We start from the raw sequence: 23,916 nt of genomic DNA, 5'->3' as shown, positions 1-23,916 counted from the left end.
ACTCACGTTCACTTCCTAGCAGCTGACATACCCACCTGATGCTACATGGTTCCTTGATTGGGTGTGTTTCGACCTCTACACTGGTTGGAATTCTTGTGCCTGGAATCCTTGGGGCCTGAGAGACTGAGTTCATTTGACTGCTGACATCAGATCCCAGGGATGTGGGTGGTTCCAGATGCATGCCTTTTTGCCCTGGAGAAGGCCCTGCACCCGAATGCATCTTGGAGGGGAGATTATATTTGAATTGACAAAATTTGGTGACTGCTTAGCTCAGTGTTAGAAGTTTTTAAAATCTGTGGTAAAATATACTTAACATCTTTACCATTTTAAGTGTACAGTTTAGTGGCATCAAATATATTCACAATGTTGTATAACCATTACTACCATCTACACTCAAAACTCTTTTATCATCCCCAACATAAAGCCATTACATAGTAACTCCCGATTCCTCCCTTCCCGCAACCTCTGACAACCACCTTTCTTTCTGTCTCTACCAATTTGCTTATTCTAAGTGCCTCACTTAAGTGGAATCATACAATATTTCTCTTTCTGTGTCTGTCTTATTTTACTTAGCATAATGTTTTCAAGGTCTATTTATATTTTAACATTTATCAAAATTTCAAGCTGGGCGCAGTGGCTCATGCCTGTAATCCCAGCACTTTGGGAGGCTGAGCAGGTGGATCACCTGAGGTCAGGAGTTCAAGATCAGCCTGGCCAACATGGTGAAACCCTGTCTCTACTAAAAACACAAAAATTAGCCAGGTGTGGTGGCACGTCTATAATATCAGCTGAGGCAGGGGAATTGCTTAAACCCGGGGGCCGGAGATTGCAGTGAACTGAGATCACGCCACTGCACTCCAGCCTGGATAACAGAGCAAGACTCCATCTCAAAGAAAAAAAAAAAAAAAAATTAATTCCTCTTTTCTGGCTAATAAATTTCATTCCTTTTTATCGCTGAATGAATATTCCATTGGATGTATATACTGTATTTTGTTGATCAATTCCTCTGGTGGTGAATACTTGGGCTGTTTCTACTTTTCATCTATTGTGAATAATGCTTAATGCTTCTGTGAATATGAGTGTACAAATATCTGTTCGCATCTGTAGTTTCAATTCCTTTGTGTATATACCCAAGAGAGATATTTTTATTTAATGTTTTATTGAAATATAATTCACATACTATAAAAGTAATCATGTTAAAGTTTACAATTTAGTTGTTTTTAGTATATTAACCAGGTAACAACTATTACCTCTACCTAATTCCAGCACATTTTCATCACTCCAAAAACTAACCCATCACCATTAGTGGTACTCTCCGTACCCTCTTCCCATCCACCCCCTCCCCCAGTGCTGGCAAAGAAGCCAGCCTTTTGTGTCTGGCTTCTTTCACTTAGCATAGTGTTTTCGGGTTCATTCCCAGCTGATTTTAATGGGTTGCCAAGGTTGAGAAACCATAGATCTGCCTCTGCAGACACCCACCCTGTCCACGTGTGTTAGCTTCCCATGCAGAGCCGTCCATGGCCCTGACTCTGAGCAGCCTTCTGGCCAATGGCAGGCTGTATTTCCTGGTTCCTGTGGGAAGGAGCCTGCACCCCACTCCACCCACACCAGCAGCCCCTGTTAGGAGTGAGTAGCAGGCACCTGTGTTCTGCTATAAAGCACACCCTTCTCAAATTACTACCTTTACCTTTGGCCAGCCCCAAAATTTGTACCTCAGTGTTCTCAGGATTTTCATGAGCATTAAACAATACATGTTTAATTTAGAAGAGTGCCTGGTACTCAATAAACGCCTATTAAATATGAGCGTGAGTGTGTTTCTAGTAGAGAGAGAGAGAGGAGAGAGACCAATCAAGAAATAGACACAGAAAAGTATGTGTGGGGACGGGAGGTGAGGAGGGGCTGTTGGTGTTTGTATATCTCTATCTGAATTTTGTCATTAGCTGTGTTATTCTCTTGAATAAGTAATATCATGTCTGAGTTTTTCTTTTCTTTCTTTCTTTCTTTTATGAGGACACAGTCTCACTCTGTTGCCCGGGCTAGAGTATAGTGGTGCAATCCTAGCTCACTGTAGCCTTGACCTCCTGGCCCCAAGCAATCCTCCTGCCTCAGTCTCCTGAGTATCTGGGACTACAAGTGCTCACCACCACACCCAGCTAATTTTTTTGTAGAGACATTTGGCTGTGTTGCCCAGGCTGGTCTCAAACCCCTGGACTCAAGTGATCCTCCCACCTCGGCCTCCCAGAGTTGAGATTACAGGCATGAGCCACCACCATACCTAACCTGAGTTGGTTTTCTTATATGTAAAATGCTGCTGATAATAAAATATGTCCTTCACTCTAGGTAACGTGATTTAAAAATATTTTACATTTAAACTTCTCTGAAATGATTTGGGCTGGGGGGCGTATTACAAATGATGCATATGTTTAAGTGTCCCCCACGCTCCTGGAAAGCTGTCGTTACATTCCTGGTGTTATGGCCATGCCTACCCCGTAAGGTTGCTGCAGGGACTTAAAGGGAAAATGTAGGTGAAAAATACTTTGGCAAACTGTAAAACATTATTCAGATGTGAGCTACTGTCTTCAAAAGTGGAAATTATGGAAAAGTTAATAATTTAGTATAGAACAAATAGGATGTATTCTAAAAGCACCTGTGACTGTTAGGGGTACGATCATAAGGGACAGGTGTCTTTTTCTTTACAAAGTTTATGTTATGCTTTTCTTGAGCAGTGGTCGGACATTGGAGTGATTTCACTCTGCGGCTGATTTCCTCACCCCACTTCTTACTTCCGGTGGGCGAGGGGCAAGTGCTAATTTGGCTGGGCTTGAGTTTCCTCATTTGTGATCAACTTAGCCACTTGTCTTTCAGGCTGAACGATGCCATGGGGCAGTAGTCCATAGTCTTGAATTTTAGTCCAAACTGTGCTCATTATGGGCTGTGGGACCCAGGGCAAATCTGTGCCTCCATTTATCGACATGTAAAATGAGGATGAGGTTACATCTAATGGCCCTTTCAGCATCAGTCTTGGAGTCCTCCTAGGGTTTCGTATCTGGGTGCCCGTTTTCCTCACTTGGAGGGGCCTTGAGGACATACCTGGTGATACTGGGGAGGCCCGTGTGCTGCAGCCTGCAGGGGTCATTCATTAATTCCCCGTGTCTGTCCTTCAGGGAATATCCCCGGCTCGGCTGTGCTGGTGTTTGACATCCATGTGATCGATTTCCACAACCCTTCGGACTCCATCAGCATCACCTCCCACTACAAACCCCCCGACTGCTCAGTGCTGAGTAAGAAGGGAGATTACCTCAAATATCACTACAATGCCTCACTTCTGGATGGGACCCTGCTGGACTCCACGTAAGGGCAACCAGAATGTTGTGGGAGTGAGCCTGGAGGGTGACAGTCGTGTGCTCCCACCATCCTCCTCTCGTGGGTAGATGCTGGTTGAGAGCTTTTATCTGCATCCCGCCCCACTGCATAGCTCACGCCTGTGTCACTGCTCAGGTGCATTATGTTAAGTTTCCGATTCATGGTCTTGCCCTGCTCCAGGTCATTTTTCACCCCATGAAATTGTCTTTCTGACAAGCAGATCTCATCATATAACTGCTGTCTTTCCTTCCTTCCTTCTTTCCTTCCTTCCTTCCTTCCTTCCTTCCTTCCTCCCTCCCTCCCTCCCTTCCTCTACTTTCCTGTCTTTTCTTTCTCTCCTTCCTCCCTCCCTCCCTTCCTCTACTTTCCTGTCTTTTCTTTCTCTCCTTCCTTCCTTCCTTCCTTCCTTCCTTCCTTCCTTCCTTCCTTCCTTCCTTCCTTCCTTCCTTTCTTCCTTCCTTCCTTTCTTTCTTTCTTTCTCTTTCTTTCTTTCTTTCTTTCTTTCTTTCTTTCTTTCTTTCTTTCTTTCTTTCTTTCTTTCTTTCTTTCTTTCTTTCTCTTTCTTTCTTTCTCTCTCTCTCTCTCTCTCTCTCTCTCTCTCTCTCTCTCTCTTTTTCTCTTCTCTTTTCTTTTTTTCTTTTTGAGACAGAGTCTCTCTCTCACCCAGGCTGGAGTGCAGTGGCACTATCTCAGCTCACTGCAACCTCTGCCTTCCAGGTTCAAGTGATCCTCCCACCTCAGCCTCCCAAGTAGCTGGGATTACAGACATGCACCACCATACCTGCCTAATTTTTGTATTTTTAGTAGAGATGGGGTTTCACTATGTTAGCTAAGCTGGTCTTGAACTTCTGGCCTCAAGTGATCCACCCTCCTCAGCTTCCCAAAGTGCTAGGATTACAGGCGTGAGCCACCATGCCCAACTCCCTCCCTCCCTTCCTTCCTCTCTTCCTTCCTCCCTGCCTCCCTCCCTCCCTTCCTTCCTTTTCTCTCTTTTCTTTCCCTCGCTTTCTTTCTTCCTTTCTTTTCTTTCTTCCCGTCTCCTTCCCTCCCTCCCTCCCTCCCTCCCTCCCTCCCTCCCTCCCTCCCTTCCTTCCTTCCTTCCTTCCTTCCTTCCTTCCTTCCTTCCTTCCTTCTTTCCTCCCTCCCTCCCTCCCTTTCTCTTTCTCTCTTTCTCGCTCTCTTTTCTTTTTTTTTTTTTTTTGGGTGGGGGGATGGTGTCCCACTCTGTCACCCAGGCTAAAATACAGTGGCATGATCTCGACTCACTGCAACTTCCACCTCCTGGGTTCAAGCAATTCTCGTGCCTCAGCCTGCCAAGTAGCTGGGACTACAGGTGCGTGTGCACCACCACACCCAGCTAATTTTTTATATTTTTAGTAGAGACGGGGTTTTACCATGTTGGCCAGGCTGGTCTCGAACTCCTGCCCTCAGGTGATCCACCCACCTCGGCCTCCCAAATTGCTGGGATTACAGGTGTGAGCCACTGTGCCCAGCCTCCTCTCTCCTCTCCTCTCCTCTTTTCTTCTCTTCTCTTTTCTCTTTCTTTTCTTTCTTGCAGGGTCTCACTCTGTCACCCAGAATGGAATGAGGGAAGTGACCATAGCTCACTGCAGCCTCGACCTCCTGGACTCAAGCAATCCTCTCACTTCAGCCTCCCAAGTAGATGAGACCATAGGCATGTGCCACCACACCTGGCTAATTTTTATTTTTTGAGACAGAGTCTTGCTTTGTTGCCCAGGCTGGAGTGCAGTGGCATGATCATAGCTCATTGCAACGTCTATCTCCTGGGGTCAAGCGATCTTCATGCCTCAGCCTTCCACATAGCTGGGATTACAGGCACGCACCACTATACTTGACTAATTTTGTTTAATTTTTAGCAGGAGGAGGTTTTACCATGTTGCCCTGGCTGGTCTCAAACTCCTGGGTTCAGGTGATCCTCCTGCCTCAGTCTCCCAAAGTGGTAGTATTACGGGTGTGAGTCACTGCACCTGGCCCAGGCTAATTTTTTAATTTTTTTTTTTAGAGATGGGTGGGGGGGGGGGCGTCCCACTGTGTTTCCCAGGCTGGTCTTGAACTCCTGACCCCAAATGATCCTCCCGTCTTGGCCTCCCAAAGTGCTGGAGTTACAGGTTTGAGCCATCATGCCCAGCCGAACAGCTTTCTTTAAAAATCGACTCTCAGAGGCTGGGCGCGGTGGCTCATGCCTGTAATCCTAGCACTTTGGCAGGCTGAGGTGGGCGGATCATGAGGTCAAGAGATCAAGACCATCCTGGCCAACTTAGTGAAATCCCATCTCTACTAAATATATAAAAATTAGCTGGGCATGGTGGCGGGCACCTGTAATCCCAGCTACTCAGGAGGCTGAGGCAGGAGAATCGCTTGAACCCCGGGAGGCGGAGGTTGCAGTGAGCCAAGATCGTGTCACTACACTCCAGCCTGGCGACAGAGCAAGACTCCATCTCAAAAAAGAAAAGAAAAAGAAATTGATGCACAGATAAAGGCCAGACTCTGGAGTCTGGCACATAAGGCTCTCTGTCAGCTCCATTCTGCCTCACGAGTCCCTTCCCCTGGGGCCCATCTTCCACCTTCCAGGGCTGCCATGTGCAGTAGTTCAGGTTGTTACTGTTGTTCTTCCTTTTTCTGGCGAACTTCTGCCCTGGCTTAAATGTTACATTTTTTCTCAAAATCCTTCCTTAATTCCTAGAAGAATCAACTGCTTCTGCTTCTGTAGTCACATAACACTTCATGCATTACCTGTCTTTTAGTTTTGTTTCTATCTCTGTTGCTGGTGTAAATATCTTAGGGACACCCAATATATTTATTTACATTTTTATGCCCTACACCTTGGCCAGAGCATAGAACCAAAGCAGCATTGTATAAATGTTCTTTGATTGAGATAAATCTGAGAATATGTTAAATAGGAACCAATAGCATAAACTAGTGTCAGGCGTGTAGAAGGAGCTTTGTGTCTTGTGAACCTGAATCTTCAGATGTATCTGTAAGTTAATATTATATTCTCTTCTTTGGGAAAGAAACATTTTCAGCATTAAAAAAGTTTTTTTAGAGACAGGGTCTTGCTCTGTGAGCAGTGGCGAAATCAGGGCGTACTTTAACCTTAAGCTCCTGGACTCAAGAGATTCTCTCGCCTCAGCCATCCAAAGATTTGGGATTACAGGTGTGAGTCACCAAGCCCGACTAATTTCAGCAGTTTTTACATATCCATTTTTGTGCTGAGCCTGACTTAGTTTCCTAAGTTTGGTCTTTGGGGGAAAAAAGCTTTGCATAAGCAGGTACGTGCTACTGCATTGATTCTGGATGTGCAGGGTCCTCTCTTCTTTCCACCTGTCCCTCTGCCTTCTAGCTTTGGGTGACTCTGTGGCTGTGAAGTTTGACCAGCCTGGCCAACATGGTGAAACCCTGTACTAAAAATACAAAAATTAGCTGGGCATGGTGGCACGTACCTGTAATCCCAGCTACTCAAGAGGCGGCAGGAGAATCGCTTGAATCTGGGAGGTAGGGGTTTAGTGAGCCGAGATTGCGCCACTGCACTCCAGCCTGAGTGACAGAGTGAGACTCTGTCTCCAAAAGGAAAGAAAAGGAAAAGACCCTATGGATATACTCAGAGTTCTCCCTCTGGGACTGCGGGATCCTGTATGCGAATGCATTTAATGTATTTCATCAACTCTAAAGAGTGTGATAGAAACATTTCATGTATCTCTGACCAAGTTAAAACGCTGACGGATGACATACTGTCAGTCATAAAATGTATCCTAATTATAGAGAGGTTAAACTGTGAAAAAATATGCATTTTAGAATCAGTGAAATATGTGCATAGCTTCCAGGGCCCAGATTTACAGGGACCTGGCTTATAATAGACCTTGCAAAGAAATCCCAACCACTGGTTATTGGAAGCTAGCGGGAGGCAGGGCAGCAGGGAAGGGGCATGGCTTGCAGTGCTTTTAAATCAAGTGAGCTCCTAAGAGTGAAAATGGTCCATGAGGTTAGAAGGGTCTGTAAGGTCCGTGGCTGCTGTCACTGCTCCTGCTGCTGTTCATATTCCTGTCCTCTGATCCTGAGGCTGAGGAAAGGGGAAGTGGGTGTGGGGAATGAACAAAGGAATTCCTTCTCGGGAGGGTCCAGGATCTGCTTCTCACGCGGGGCGGGGAGAGTCGGTCTCCCTGCCTCCTGCTTGTGTTTGGAGGACTCATAATATCCTGGCAGAGCACTCGGGAGCCACATGAGCCAGGGCTCCTTATCAGGAAGCGCATTTTGTACTCTGAGAGCCTCTGTATTACATGTAAAGCTGCAGCGGAAGAGTAGCGGCTGGCGTCCCTGCTGGTGTCTTCCTGGTGTGAGCTTCAGAATAGTGGGCTAATGGAAAGCTTGGCCGGCACCTGCCTATCTGATCCCAGCTGGAGCCCTGTGTGGGCTGGGTCCCATTCATCAGGACTGAGGCAGCAGCTGCTACCTAGAGGGGAGGAGGGGAGTAGGGGAGTGGGAGTGAGCCGGGGAGGGTGAAGCAGGCAGGAAGCTGCAGGCCTGCGGTGGATGGGGCCAGGAAGCACGCAGCGGGAGTGAGGACGGTGTTTAAGATAAACACTGCCCAAAAGAGAAAAAAAGAAAATCACAGGACGCGAGGAAAAAGAATGAGTGGTGTGTTCAGAGATGAGGAAAAAGAATGAGTGGTGTGTTCAGAGATGACACATGACAACAAATTGTTTGCTTGGAGGATTTTCTTACGCGTGCGTGTTTAAACGGGCCTCAAGGAGGAAGAAGAAACATGCATTCATGGATGACTAAGTGAGTTCTGGAATATTCTGTCATAAGACTTTGCAACTGGAGTAGCTCCAGAGAAAGGCAGGCAGTGGGAGTTGGCTCCCTCCCCCAAGGCATCCCTCACCGGAGTTGGCTTTGTTTCGGGTTCCTCCCAGGTGGGAAAACACAAACCCTGTCTCGGTTTGCTGGTAATCAGCTGGAGAAGGGAAAGAAGCAGCTGCCCTGGGCCCAGGGGAGGCCGGGAAGCCTAAGAAGAGGATGTCACCCAAAGGGGCACCCGTCCATGTTGTCACCAGCTGCTCATAGGCATCAAGGGGGGTCAGGGATCTTTTCTCCTTGGAGTAAAGAACATACACGCTGTTTGCCTTTAGGAGGTGATAGGAATGGCATAGATTTTGGAGTAGATTTATTTTTAGTAGTGACTGAAGTGATAGAGCAAACTTTTTTTTTAACTGGCTTCCCGAGGTCCATGGCCATCAAGGATAATTAAACTCTTAGTGGTCTTTTTTTTTTTTTTTTTTTTTTCAGTCTTGGACTGTTACAGACATAAGCACTTTACACCTCAAGGCCAAACATTTATTGAGCCTTTTGTAGTTCCTCTCCACTGTGCCAAGCATAACATGTTATTTGCGATTTAAAACATCGCTGTGAGATAGCTATATTTGTTGTCTCCGTTTCATGGATAAAGTAACTGAGAGATTACATTTCTCAGGGTCAAATTAAGTGGCAGAACCAGGAATCCAGCTCAGGTCTTGCTAAATCCAAAACCCAGGGTTTTTTGTTTTGTTTTTGTTTTTGAGACAGTCTCACTCTGTCACCCAGGCTGGAGTGCAGGGGTGCGATCTTGGCTAACTGCAGCCTCCACCTCCTGGGCTCAAGAAAAAAGGACCTCATTCCACTATGCTTCTCCACTCTGGAACTTCCACAGTCTTGCCTGGATTTTCATGGCCTTGACAGTTTTGAAGATGACAGCCAGACATTTTTTAGCATGTGCCCCGATTTGTGTTTGTCTGATGTTTCCTCGTGATTAGATAGGGATTTTTATACCCTTGGTAGAAATATCCTGGGAGTGATGTGTTCTTCTCGTGGGAACACTCTCAGTGCCAACGGGATGGTGACCTAACATGAGGCTCTTCTGTTTCATTTTAGGTGGAATTTAGGCAAAACTTACAATATTGTTCTGGGATCTGGGCAAGTTGTGTTGGGAATGGACATGGGTCTCAGAGAGATGTGCGTTGGCGAGAAACGGACCGTGATCATTCCGCCCCACCTGGGCTATGGGGAAGCTGGCGTGGGTGAGTGAGCAACAGTATTCAAGGGTGTTTGGGGCCCACTTACTATCAGAATTTTGTGCTTTTTGGGGTGCCATAGTTAGAATCACAGCATGCTTCTTACATGTAATACCCAAAGAGTGTGTGGTTTCTATTTTTAAAAAATGATTCAGCATTTTTGTTTAGAGACCCCTGTGAATTCAATGAGCCACGTCAATGCTCCATTACCCTCTTGAGAAAGAACCAGTTTGTGTGAAATAAATCTTGGATCTTCAGACCCATGTGTGGGAGGTGTCCCTGGGGGGAGCTGCCTGGGAGGTTTCTCTGGGGTCAGACTGAGCACATCCTTCTGGAACTGTTTCCTGGGACAGGTGGAATGCTGTAAGCCGTTGCTTTTCACTTCTGAGCCTGTAGGTTGTCCAAGACAGTTTCTTCTGGGAGAGATTAGTTGCAAGTTCTGGAAATACTGGCTTTCCCTCATCCTCACAGTGGCTATGCTTTACTCCATCATTTCAGCCACAATGTGTCCTCCATATGGGGATTCAATAACTTTTTTTGTTTGTTTGTTTGTTTGTTTCAGAGACAGGGTCTCTCTCTATCACCCAGGCTGGAGTGCAGTGGCACCATCACGGCTAACTACAGCCTTGAACTCCTGGGCTCAAGCAATCTTCCCACCTCAGTCTCCCGAGTAGCTGGGACTACAGGCATGCACCACCTCGCCTGGCTAATTTTTTATTTTTTAGAGGCAGAGTCTCGCTGTCTTTCCTGTACTGGTCTTAACTCCTGGGCTCAAGCGATTCTCCTGCTTGGGCCTCCCAAAGCACTGGGATTACTAGTGTGAGCCACCGTGCCTGGCCCCAGGAACCCCTTCTTTTCAGTGTTTTCACACTGCTGATATTTGGACATGGAGGAGATAGGAAGAACTAACTGGTAACAATTATAGGCACTGGGGATTGATATTTTTTTCCCGTAAAAGAATTGTAAAGTACATTTTTTTTTCCTACCAATACCAGAATAAATCCTTTAAAAATTGTTGTATATTCTGGCTGGGTGCGGTGGCTCATGCCTGTAATCCCAGCACTTTGGGAGGCCAAGGTGGGCAGATCATGAGGTCAGGAGATCGAGACCATCCTGACTAACATGGTGAAACCCCGTCTCTACTGAAAGTACAAAAAATTAGCCAGGCATGGTGGCGGGCACCTATAATCCCAGCTACTTGGGAGGCTGAGGTAGGAGAATGGTGTGAACCCGGGAGGCAGAGCTTGCAGTGAGCAGAGATCGCGCCACTGTACTGCAGCCTGGGCGACAGAGCAAGACTCCATCTTAGAAAAAAAAAATTGTTGTATATTCTTTAAGACTTTTATGGCCGGGCGCGGTGGCTCAAGCCTGTAATCCCAGCACTTTGGGAGGCCGAGACGGGCGGATCACGAGGTCAGGAGATCGAGACCATCCTGGCTAACCCGGTGAAACCCCGTCTCTACTAAAAAATACAAAAAACTAGCCGGGCGAGGTGGCGGGCGCCTGTAGTCCCAGCTACTCGGGAGGCTGAGGCAGGAGAATGGCGTAAACCCGGGAGGCAGAGCTTGCAGTGAGCTGAGATCCGGCCACTGCGCTCCAGCCAGGGCAACAGAGCGAGACTCCGTCTCAAAAAAAAAAAAAAAAAAAGACTTTTTCTGTGATATATTATTAATAATTATAATACATAACATATATATAACATATAATCTAGATAAGATATAATAATTTGGAATAATACACATTACCTTTATATATTCCATACTTAGATAACTTCTTTGGGCCTATACTGTATACACTGTTCTTGAATTTGTGCTTACAGTCAATGCTTGGATCATCTTCAGGCATATTGTTCCAATTCTAAAAGTTCTGCTGTTAGATTTACTTAAAAGTTTTAGCATTGTATTTTGGTCTCTACAAGCAGCTTTCAAACTTTTTCAACAAGACAGGCAGTAAGAAATACATTTTATTTCCCAATCTTTATTCTACATGACATACAATTTACACATATACACACTTATTTCTTTTTAATCAACACATCACAAATTTGCATGTCCTGTTTGCACGGGGGTCATGCTGTTCTTCTCTGTGTGGTTCCAATTTTAGTATGTGTTGCTGAAGTGAGCATTACTTTTAGTTTTATATATAAAATTGAAACTCAAGTTTCATGACACAATACCTATCTTTTCTACAGGTAAAAAGTGTTGTGTTCCTTTCTTTTGTTTTTTTTTTTTTTGAGATGGAGTCTCACTTGGTCGCCCAGGCTGAAGTGCAATGGCACGATCTCAGCTCACTGCAATGTTTGCCTCCCTGGTTCAAGTAATTCTCGTGCCTCAGCTTCCCGAGTAGCTGAGACTACAGGTGCCCACCACCACACCCAGCTAATTTTTGTATTTTTAGTAGAGATGGGCTTTCACCATGTTGGCCAGGCTGGTCTTGAACTCCTAATCTCAAATGATCCGCCCGAGTTGGCCTCTCAAAGTGCTGGAATTATAGGCATGAGCCATCATGCCTGGCCTCTATTCTATTCCTTAATTTAAAAAATAACAAAACGCTGGTCACCACCCTTTAAACTGATTTCATGACTCATTAACGGGCCGCTGCCTACAGTGAGAAAGTGACTAGCCTCTGCTCTGCTTTCTTGCTTTGGTCAGAAGTCCCACCCTGAGTGAGGCTGCTGGAGGTTGGGTGGGTGCTGGTTGATGGGTTTGACTGCTGCCTGCCTGCTGACACCGCCTCCTGCTCCTGTCACCTGGACAGATGGAGAAGTGCCTGGCAGTGCCGTACTGGTGTTTGACATTGAGTTGCTGGAGCTGGTGGCCGGCCTACCTGAGGGGTACATGTTCATATGGAATGGTGAGGTGTCACCCAACCTCTTTGAAGAAATTGACAAGGATGGCAACGGAGAAGTCCTCCTGGAAGAGGTAACTAACTGGCCTTTGTAGGAAGGTGAGACCGAAGAGCTCAGGGAGCCTGGTGAGGCCACGGGGCTGGTCCTGAAGGTGAGGCCTTCTCAGGGTGAGGCCAGTGGGCTGGAGGGCTTGTGAGATGGCCAGCACACTCATGTGCCAAGCACTTTTACACACGCCCTCTCTATGGAAGCTCACCATTCCTCTCTGAAGAAACCAAGTCCCTGAGAGGTGCAGGGCTTGATTCCAGGGCACACAGTCTGTATTTAGTTCTCGTTACTGGGTGCTCACTGCCTGCCTGTGTGTGCTGAGTGTCTTCAGTGTATTCTTTGGTTCGGCCCTCACAACAGCTGTTTTTTAGAAGAAACTGTGCACAGAGAAGGTAAATGATTTGTCCAAGGTCACACAGCTACTCAGTGGTTTGAGCCAGGACCACACACCTCTTTGTGAAGCTGGGCAATAGAACTGTCTGTTCTGTTCCACCCCTAGGGAATTCCAGCTCCCTGCCTCTTCCACATCTGCTATTGAAGCACATCCTCCAGCCTTTTCCTCTCTCTCTCCACATCTTCAGCACTTCTGGATCATTGTCATTTGCATACAAATGTGCTGTTATTTTCCCTTCCCTGGATGTGTCTTTCTATTTCTCTCATTACTTTCCTTCCTTTACAGCAAAAACTTCAAAAGAATTGTGTGTCCTTCTTGCCTCTAATTCCTCTCCTCCTAGTTTCTCTTAAACCCACTCCTTTCTGACATTTGTCCCTGCACGCCTCTGAGCCCGACGTTGCCAGGGTGGCCAGTGTCTTCCATATTGCAGAATCCAGTGGTCAGCTCTCACGCTCCTCTTACTTCAACACAGCTACAGGATGCGTCTTTCTCTGGCTTCCAGGACACCACACTTCATGGTGTTCCTTCTACCTCCTTGGTACATGCTTCTCAGGCCTCTTGTCCCCGATCTCTTCATGTTGGAGTACCCCGGGCTAAGTTTGTTCTTTTCTCCGTCTTTAAGTCACTCGCTTGGTGGTCTTATCGGGTCCATATCCTGATGGCGTCTGGATTTGTAGCTCCAGTCCAGGCTTCTCTCTGCACTTCACACTCATGTGTTCAGCTGCCTGCTTGATGTCCTCATTTACAGAACCCCTGCTATCCACCTGCACACCCCGCCCCTGGAGCCTGCTTTACGCAAAGCCTTTCCCATCGCAGTCAGTGGCATCACTGGCCTCCAGTGGCTCAGGCGAGAGCACTTGGTAATCTCTGACTCCTCTCTTTCTCTCGTAGGCCATAATAATCCTCAGGAAATCATTCCAGCTCTACCTTGAGAGCACATGCAGAACCTGACACTTCTCACCACCTCCACCCTGTAGCATCTTAGCCGGGGGTCTGTCATCTCTTTCCCGGGTCACATCACAGCAGTGGTGTTCATGAAGCTCTTCCTGCACTCACAGTGGCCGTTCTCACACAGAAGCTGGGTCAGACCTGCCGAGGCCCCTGTCTCCAGGGCCTCACAGTGGCCTGTGAAGACCCCACACTTTCTGCTCGCTGTAACCTCCTCGCCGGCTGTCTCCCTCTGCCCACTTTACCCGGCCATACCCGCCCCCAGTGCTGTCTGTGACCAGCCAGGCATGTGTCCACCTTGAGCCCTGGCACCAGCTGCCCTCTCTGCTCAGGAGACATCTGCCCCAGATAACTTGTTCGGCCCTTTCCTTCTCATCTTTCAAGCCTTTGTGCAGATCTTCCCTTCTCCTTAAAGTTTTATCCTGATCACTGAATTGAACATTTCATCCCTTTCTCTCATCCTTACTGAGCTCCGCTTTTTGATTTTTTTCTGGAGCATTTCACTTTGTAACTTAATGTGTCATGTACCTATTTTTATGTTCATGTCTAATTGTCTGTCTTTCCACTAGAATGCAAGCCTTACAGGCACAGGGTATTTGTTTGCGTATTGATATATTTCAAGATCTAGAACAGTGCTCAGCACATAGGAGACCATATGTTTTGATCATATGAATGAATGCATGCATCCAAGAATGTTCTTACAGTGTTCGGTAGTTGTGGGGGTCAGCCTTTGGTAGAGAACTAAGTGGGGAGAAGGGATAACTCTGACGGCTGCTGGGTATTGGCTACCTGAATAATATGGGCTCTTGAAGTTATTTAGTACAAGGGTTTTTCACCTGCATTTAGAGAAAAAAACAAAACGAAACACAGGTCATAGGTCATGTAGCTGCCAAAAAGATCTTGTCTGTGTTGGTAGCCCAGACTCAAGTTCCAGCCCTGTCACCCCCAGACTGCTCTGTTTCTGGCCCCAGACCTGGCGTTCACGGTGGCTGAACTCATGGTCTTTCCTGTCCCCTTCTTTTCCAGTTCTCAGAGTACATTCACGCCCAGGTGGCATCTGGCAAAGGGAAACTCGCTCCTGGCTTTGATGCTGAGCTGGTTGTGAAGAATATGTTCACCAACCAGGACCGGAATGGAGATGGGAAGGTCACGGCTGAGGAATTTAAACTCAAAGACCAGGAAGCCAAACACGATGAACTCTAAACCTGGCACGAACCAGATGGTGCCAGGGAGTATGTGACACCAAGCCACTTGTCGTGGCAGAGCGTGCAGTGAGGGTGCAAGGGTCTTTCAGAAGGTGCATCATTAGCCAGTAGTAGGTGGGTCACATAGTACCTGGTGTACACATCGGGGTGGGTTGATATATGGGGTGAGAAGTTTAGGCTGATCGCCAGTGATAGTAAACAAAATCTGTGCAGAGAGCCTTAGCACGGGATGCGTCCAGTATTGAAAAGGCTGCACTGCCAACCATGATTTGTGAGCCTTCTGGGAAATTTTGTTATTAAAGGAATATAGTGTCAGATGGAAGTTATCATCTTGGAGGAACCATAAGAAAAGGTGTCCAGGGTATCTATATAAAGAGGGTTAAATTTTTTTTAACTTGCTGGTTAAGACATTTTAGAAATATTCTTGAGATGGGCAGGAGAGTCAAAGGGCTTGCTTGCCCCAGCAGGGTTCCCAGCAGACAGCCATGGCTCTTCCCAGCAGCCTGTGCAAACTCTGATCATGGCCCACCCCGGCACATGCACACGCACATCATGCTTTTCCAGCTCATCACACCCCGCCCCACTGTGGGCTTCCCGTTAATAGTGTATAACTTGGAGTTAAGTTAAAAGCGCCTTTTGGACAGAAAACTGGGCCAGGAAAAGGCATCTCGGACCACAAATAGAGAATTTGATTCCGCGTTTGCCACATAAGGTCATCTGCTCCGCTTAGCTTTTTCTTTCTTTCTTTTTTTTTTTTTATTTTGGAGACAGAGTCTCGCTTTGTCGCCAGGCTGGAGTGCAGTGGCGCCATCTCGGCTCACTGCAGAACCATCTTGGCTCACTGCAGCCTCCGCCTCCCGTATTCAAGCTATTCTCCTGTCTCAGCCTCCTGAGTAGCTGGGACTACAGGTGTGCACCACCACGCTCGGCTAATTTTTGTATTTTTAGTAGAGATGGAGTTTCACCATTTGGCCAGGGTGGTCTCGATCTCTTGACCTCATGATCCGCCCACCTTGGCCTCTCAAACCCTGCTGGGATTACAGGCGTGAACCACCGTGCCCAGCCACTTAGCTTTTTCTTATTCCCACCTTTCTATCCCATAGAACACTCTTTTTTATCCTCCCTGAACCATATTGATAAGATAAATAGGGCTGGGGGCGGGGCCCCGCTGGTCACTCAACAGAGTATTTCCCTTAGCCGAGATGGAAGTTTCGTCCCAATAGATGAGCTGCTGAGCATCAACAAGGTGACATTTTCTGCTGCCCATTTGTGTCCTGGAGAGGGTGGTACCCTGAAGGCAGAGGCCAGCTGCTATAAGACAGCAATGGCAGTCCACCTGCCGGCCTGATTCCTGCATCATAGAATAACCACGTGGCTACCTTCTATCCTGTGTTCCCAAATGGTGGTGGCACTTATCCTGAAGTCGTCAATGATTTCCCTTTGAAACTACTTTATTTTACTAATTTAAACTATTTTGTACTGATGTAGCCCTGAGGTAGTTCATGAAAATGCTGTGCACTCATTCAATGGAATAAATGTTGGAAAGCTGATCTTTTCTGATATGAAATGTTGAATTATATTACCTGCTTTTCTGACGTTTTATTGGAAGGCTGAAGACCTACGAGAATGCCCCATGCAGTCAGAATCCCCTTGATGAAAACAGCAGAACTTCGCTGCAGTTACTGAGGGAGCGCGTTCTACTTCTAGGGAGTGTGAGTCAGGGTCCTGGCCCTCCTCCGGGACTCCTGAAGAGAAGCTAAGGAAAGGACTGTTTAGAGTGTGGGCGGGGCTGGGGAAACTGAGGATGAGTGCCGGTGACAGCAGTGTTGGCCACCCAAGGAGGCTGCTACTACCAGGGCCTGAGGGCTCAAGAGGAGGCAGTGGGAGCAGCACAGGAAGGGCTGCCTAGAGGCGTCACAGAGGGATGTAGCCACCGCTAGCAGTGCGGCTGACGCTGCAGCAGAGCGAGGGACAAATGCCCCATCCCTGCTGTGCCCTCATTCTCTGATGCCTGCCACTGGTCCCATTAGTGGAACCATGTTGGAAGCCAGAGGGTAAGAGGAGCTCAGAGAGTTCTCAGATGTCAGCCTCTTGGGTGCAGAGAAAGGTGGAGAATGAATCTGAGGTAGGGATGGGGTGGGTGGGAGCAGATGGAGAATAACTGGTACATGAGAAACTCTGTGTGTGTGTGTGTGTGTAGTGCAATTATATATTTAAAAGCAATTATGTAATATACATAAAATATATGTATTATATAGACATACAATTGCTGTTAAAAAGCAAATGTTGGCCATGTGCAGTGGCTCATGCCTGTAATCCTAGCAATTTGAGAGGTTGAGGTCGGTGGATCATTTGAGATTCAGGAGCTCGAGACCAGCCTGGCCAACATGGTGAAAACTCATCTGTACTAAAAATAACAACAACAACAAAAAATTAGCCAGGCATGGTGGTGGGTGCCTGTAATCCCAGCTGCTCAGGAGGCTGAGGCAGGAAAATTGCTTCAACCCAGGAGGCGGAGGCTGCAGTAAGCCGATATGGCGCCACTGCACTGCAGCCTGGCGACAGAGCAAGACTGTATCTCAAAAAAAAAAAAAGAAAAAAAAATTTTTTTGTTTTGCTTCTTGCTAACTTGAACTGGGCTTTGGAATGCATTTGACCTCATTAGCCTTACCCGCCTTATGAAGAGAAAAACCTTGTGCTTATTCTCTACCCCAGATTTTTATTTACCTGCTTGAATTTCTTCACTGGCTGTTTTCTGTGATGGTGGAAACAGATGGGCTGAATCAGAAATAAGTTTCTTGGCCGGGGCAGTGGTTCATGCCTGTAATCCCAGTATTTTGGGAGGCCAGGAATTCGAGACCAGCCTGGGTAATATAGCAAGACCCCATCTCTAAAAAAATTTTAAAAATTAGCTGCGCAAGGTGGCACATGCCTGTAGTCCTAGCTACTTGGGAGGCCGAGGAGGGAGGATTGCTTGAGCCCGGGAAAGTAAGGCTGCAGTGAATTGTGATTGCACTGCTGCCCTCCAGTCTGTGCAACAGAGCGAAACCCAGACTCTAAAGAAGAAAAGAACATGGACCTTAGAACTTCAGGAATGAGAGAGAAGCTTTGGCCTGTTGAGTTCTGCCGAGGCACTTCCATTCTTCCTGTTGCCGAGGAGGGCATTCAGTGATGAGGCGCGTTCACTGTCTGCAAGGGGAAGCTGCTTAGCTGGCCCTTTGTGCTATGGCTGCAACACTTGCTTCTATTTACATTATAGTTATGGGCTATAGTTCTGCCAACAAGGCTGTAAATACTAAATAAGGGGCCAAGTACAGGGTAGAGATGCCACACAGCAATTTTTGTTTTTGTTTTCTAAATCACTTCTCACCTGATACAGCACTTTGTTTTTTTTTCTTTTTTTGAGACAAGGTTTGTCACCCAGGCTGGAGTACAATTGTGCAGTCACAGTTCACGGCAGCCTTGACCTCCTGTGCTCAAGCAATCCTCACATCTTAGCCTCCTGAGTAGCTGGGACCACAGACAGGTGCCACCACGCTCAGCTATTTTAAATTTTTTTGCCGAGATGGGATCTCACTATGTTGCCCAGGGTGGTCTCTTGAACTCTTGGCCTCAAGTGATCCTCCCACCTCTGTCTCCCAAAGTGTTGGGATTACAGGTGAGTTACTGCGCCTGGCCAGCCTCTGGACCTTCTGACAGGAACATTTATTGATAGGTACTATATTGTGACCACCTAACTCAGGATCTACACAGATTTGAACTGGGTCATTGATACCTACTGTGGGATGAGAGTCTAGAACATGAACATGACATCTGAATATGTTTGACACAACTAGGCTGCCTGCAAATATAAGCAGTAGGCACCATTTTGTTAAAACCAGTGAGTTTTGATCTCTGATTATTTATGACTTTATAATTTTGTCCAAATACTTAAAAGATAGGAAAAAAATTCATTTTGGCAGGGAAATAGGTTTAACTGCAAGACTATACATAAACACTGGTCCCTGCCCCCATCTATTACTTTACTATCTCAGGTTTCCAGGGACAAAGTTGCTTTTTTTGAAGGCTTTTCCCCTTCACTTTCTCAGGGATCTGGAATTTTTACTTAATAAGAATACTGGGCCGGGTGCAGTGACTCACGCCTGTCATCCCACCACTTTGGGAGGCCAAGGTGGGAGGATCGCTTGAGCCCAGGAGTTTGAGACAATCCTGGGCAGCACAGAGAGAGCTTATCTGTAACAGAAATTTGAAAAAGTGGCCAGGCGTGGTGGTGCATACCTGCAGTCTACTCGGGAGGTTGAGGTGGATCACTTGAGGCTGGGAGCTCAAGGCTGCAGTAAGCCCTGATAGTGCCACTGCACTCCAGCCTGGGCAGAGGGAGACCCTGCGTCTTAAAAAACAAAATAATACTGTTTCTGATTATTTCTTGCTAGATGCAGATATAAAACATTTCTGCTTATTAATAGTTTGTGTGTGGTTTCCACGCTTAATGTTGGAATTTTGATTGGTCAGGCAATTTCTTCCAGCTGACACTGGCCATATTTAAATCTCATTTAAATGCAGACAACACCCGCATTTATAGTTCCTGCTCAGATTTCTCCTTTGAGCTCTAGTCTGTCTATTTGGTATCTTCTCTTGTGTGTCTCACATGTCAAATTTTGTATGTCCAGAATAGCATGTCTGTTCCCACTCCCCAACACCACCAAGCCTGTTCCTCTCCATCTTCCCTGGCGCCCATGTGTCCAAAGCAGACATCAGCGACCCCCTGCTCTCTCATTTTATATGTTTAAGCCAACAGCAAGTTTTGTCAATTCTGTCTCTAAGCTACTCCTGGAAATGACCCACTTCTCTCCAGTTCCACAGCCCCAGCCCCCAAAACCGACCATTATTTCTAACTGGAACAGCTGTAATAGCCCCTTAACTGGTGTGCTTGGGTTTATCTGCCCTCACTAGTCCCTTCCCCACATGACATCAGTGATCCTGCCTCTCCTTTGCAAGGAGAGAAAAACCAGAGTTCTTATGATTTATAAAACCCTCCATGATCTGGCACCCACCTACTTCCCATTCAACACCTGATGCCATTCTTCCCTTTGTTCATAATACTGTTAAACCAGCTCTCAGTTCTTCAAATGCCCTAAAACTTTCTCACTTAGGACCTTCACACACCCTGTTCCCTCTCCTGGGAATGCTTCTCCCTCACCTCCTCACATGACTAGCTCCTTATCCTTCAGACTTTGGCCTAAGTATCACCTGAGAAGAGCTTCCTCTGACCGCTGTATCTAAGATAGGTCTCTGTTGGCTGGGCGTGATGGCTCACGCCTGTAATCCCAACACTTTGGGAGGCTGAGGCGGGCAGATCACGAGGTCAGGAGATCGAGACCATCCTGGCTAACACAGTGAAATCCCGTCTCTACTAAAAATACAAAAAATTACCCTGGCGTGGTGGCGGGCACCTGTAGTCCCAGCTACTCGGGAGGCTGAGGCAGGAGAATGGCGTGAAGCTTGCAGTGAACTGAGATCCACTCCACTGCACTCCAGCCTGGGCGACAGAGTGAGACTCCATCTCAAAATATATATATAATAATAATAATAAATAAAATAGGTCTGTCATTTGTGTTTTCTTCATAGCTATTTACCATATTCATAATTGTTACTCTTTCCTCCTGTTTGATCTACTAGGAATGGAAGCTACATGAGGGCAGGAAGCATGTCTGATTTTTTTTGGAGGGGGCAGAGGGGACGGCGGCAACTCTTGTTGCCCAGGCTGGAGTGCAAAGGCGCAATCTCAGCTCACTGCAACCTCCACCTTCCGGGTGCAAGTGATTATCCTGCCTCAGCCTCCCGAGTAGCTAATTTTAGTATTTTTAGTAGAGACGGGGTTTCTCCATGTTGGTCAGGCTGGTCTTGAACTCCCGACCTCAGGTGATCCACCCGCCTCGGCCTCCCAAAGTGCTGGGATTTTACAGGCATGAGCCACCACGTCCAGTCCTGATTTGTTAACTGTTGTTTCCTTAGAACTCAGCACAACATAGAGACTTGAGTAAGTGACTTTTCATTTAATCCTCATCTCTAGTTAATACTCCCCTTTACAGATGAAAAAACTAAGGCTTGGAGAAGTTAGAAACTTATTCCAGATGACAGAATCCCAGATTCAGATCCACGTCTGACTACTTCAAAGCTGTGTCCCTTGCACCTTGATCACTTTTTATCTGTTGAACTGGTACTGAAACACCAGACTAAGTACAAAGAGCAGCATGACTGTTGACTCTCTGGGTAACTGGAGAAGTTTCAGGATTAGTCATTCAAGATTGATCTTTTCCTTGCTGATTTTCCCTAGGGTATATTAAAGAGAAAACTGAGGCCGGGCGCGGTGGCTCAAGCCTGTAATCCCAGCACTTTGGGAGGCCGAGACGGGCGGATCATGAGGTCAGGAGATCAAGACCATCCTGGCTAACCCGGTGAAACCCCGTCTCTACTAAAAAATACAAAAATCTAGCCGGGCATGGTGGCGGGCGCCTGTAGTCCCAGCTACTCGGGAGGCTGAGGCAGGAGAATGGCGTGAACCCGGGAGGCGGAGCTTGCAGTGAGCTGAGATCCGGCCACTGCACTCCAGCCTGGGTGACAGAGTGAAACTCCGCCTCAAAAAAAAAAAAAAAAAAAAAAAAAAAAGAGAAAACTGAACCTGAAGGCCGGTTAAACAGACTTTCGGTCATCTACCAAAATTTGGGTGACTGTTAAATAGACCATGGAAGGTAGATTTCTTGTGAAATCACTCCGGAATGAGCTAGTATGACTGATGGTTGTTTTCATTTTTTCCAGTTTTGTCAAAAGTGTTAGCTCTAGCCCTCAAAATTGTTTTATTTCATAAAGTAAAATTTAAAGTTGAATAAAACCATTGGCTGATGCTAGGCTCTTTAGAGAATGTGGTAGTCACCATACACTACCAATATTTGCTCGGGCTGCAAAAGATCATTCCATTTCATTGATTCAGCCAAACACTGTACTGGGGGATACAACAGCTTATACATTTGTGGATGGATTCTACCTAACAATATTGAATACCTGTGCTGTTTTAAATGTATACATAAGTTTCAAACGTATACATAAAAGATGAGCATATCTACTCCTTATGAATCTAGAAGCTATATCACCATCTTCACTTAATAGATGAGCAAACTGGGACACAGGCTCAATAATCTGTCCTGGCCACACTCCGAATGGCTAAACTGGTCTGAAAACTGAACTCAAATACAAATATTTTAAATTTCCGTAGCATCAGGTGGCGGTGAGATGTGATAGGTTAATAAACATAATTTGAGAAGCATAAGACTCAATTTATGGAATTGGCTAGAAGGGGCCTCAGAGAGTGCATGTTCTTATGGCATTCATTATATAGGGAGGTGACCGAACCTGCAGTCTTAGTAAGGGGCTGAGCCATGATCAGAATGTAGGTCATGACTTCAGTGTTCTTCAGATTTACAACATGCAATATACTTATTCATGGAAGCATATTATAAACACCTTTTGGAAATAGCCAATATAAGCTCTGATTGCAATACAGGGGTAAAGAGTTATCGTTGAATCAGATTCCCAACTGTTTTTCCTATGTGCAGAAGTCCTGCAGGTAATTCTGATACTCCCATGCCATGCTATCTGCTTTAATGCAGGAAGTTATTTTTCAGTTTGATTTCAGAAACACTTACGCAGGATCTAGTCTGCCTGTTGCCATTGCATTTTTGTTTCATTGTTTATTTATTTATTAAGACCAGGTCTTGCTCTGTCACCCAGGCTGGCGTACAGGGGCATGATCTCAGCTCACTGCAAGCATTGGCCCCCCAGGCTCCAGCAATCCTCCTACCTTAGCCTCCTGAGTAGCTGGAACCACAGGTGCGCACCACTATGCCTGGGTAGTTTTTTGTATTTTTAGTAGAGACTGAGTTCTGCCATGTTGCCCAGGCTGCTCTTGAACTCCTGAGCTCAAGTCATCTGCCCGCCTCGGCCTCCCAAAATGCTGGGATTACAGATGTGAGCCACTGCACCTGGCCTCATTATTTTTATGCTGTTTTGAGGTAGGTTCTTGCTCTGTTGACCAGCCTGGAGTGCAGTGGCACGATCACAGCTCACTGCAGCCTCAACCTCCCCAGGCTCAGGTGATCATCCCGCCTCAGCCTCCTGAGTAGCTGGGACTACAGGCACACCACCATGCCTGGCTAATTTTTTGCAGAGACGGGGGTCTCCCTATGTTACCCAGGCTGGTCTCAAACTGCTAGGCTCAAGCGATCCGCTTGCCTTGGCCTCCCAAAGTGCTGGGATTACAGGTGTGAGCTTCTGCTCCTGGCCTGCTTCATTGTTTATGATGATGAAAAGGAGGAGTGGTGGTGGAGGATAAGGATGGGCATTCTGAGGACAAAAAGGTTTTCTAACATGTGACCTTGCCTTCCAGCCACACCTGACTGAACTAGAGACTGCTGCTCACACTGGATGGCCAGAACGAATCAGATCATGCTTTGTGTGTATCACAGCTTAGGTGCTATAAGCAAACCAATTAGGTGTCCATAGGATCTGGAATTAAGAGTAAGAGTCAGGGTCAAATTTATCACAATGGCAGGTCTAAATCCTGAAGATGAATGATGAGGCAGAGCCAGAGATGTGGAGTGAGTAGCTGGACTGTACAGAGAGATGCTGGTTCCTAATGCTGCAGTGCTGCTCAGATTCAGTCACCACGAGACCCAGGTCCACTGCTTCCTGCCTCGGGTTCTTTCTGAAACTTGCAGACTTGTACCTTTTACTGATGTTTTCAACGGGAAAAATAATTTTCAGAGGTCTCAGTATTTTCTGAAGAGCAGATAAAATTTTCCCTGCAAATATCTTTAGACTTAATAATTTTTGAAAATAATTCAATCTAAATAGCCACTATGACAAGGATTTTAGAATTCATATATCTCAAAAGACAGGCAGACGGAGAGAAAGAAACAAAAAAACAAGACACCATGGTAGGTGCTCAATAAGTATTGACTCAATAAAGATATAGTTTTGACCATAGAA

The 23,916-nt window shown here is 46.4% G+C and overlaps 1 protein-coding gene and 1 non-coding gene across 2 annotated transcripts in view; one reads left to right on the top strand and one right to left on the bottom strand.

The window, feature by feature from the left end:
* Positions 1–16,421, top strand: part of FKBP9 (FKBP prolyl isomerase 9) — a 52,384-nt gene extending 35,963 nt beyond the window's left edge. Inside the window, exons 7-10 of the mRNA XM_007981654.3 lie at positions 3,165–3,351; positions 9,289–9,434; positions 12,186–12,349; positions 14,693–16,421. Coding sequence (XP_007979845.2) covers positions 3,165–3,351; positions 9,289–9,434; positions 12,186–12,349; positions 14,693–14,869 — 674 coding nt within the window. The 3' untranslated portion in view covers positions 14,870–16,421. The remainder of the gene's footprint in view (positions 1–3,164; positions 3,352–9,288; positions 9,435–12,185; positions 12,350–14,692) is intronic.
* Positions 11,449–11,551, bottom strand: LOC119626390 (U6 spliceosomal RNA). Its single transcript, XR_005242557.1, has one exon. It is a non-coding gene; the product is annotated as a U6 spliceosomal RNA (small nuclear RNA).
* Positions 16,422–23,916: the final 7,495 nt, after the last annotated feature.

The sequence above is a fragment of the Chlorocebus sabaeus genome, chromosome 21 (assembly GCF_047675955.1).
Source record: "Chlorocebus sabaeus isolate Y175 chromosome 21, mChlSab1.0.hap1, whole genome shotgun sequence".
Classification (NCBI taxonomy): Eukaryota; Metazoa; Chordata; class Mammalia; order Primates; family Cercopithecidae; genus Chlorocebus; species Chlorocebus sabaeus.
Note: the sequence above shows the minus strand (reverse complement) of the source record. Positions and strands in the feature narration are given on the sequence as shown.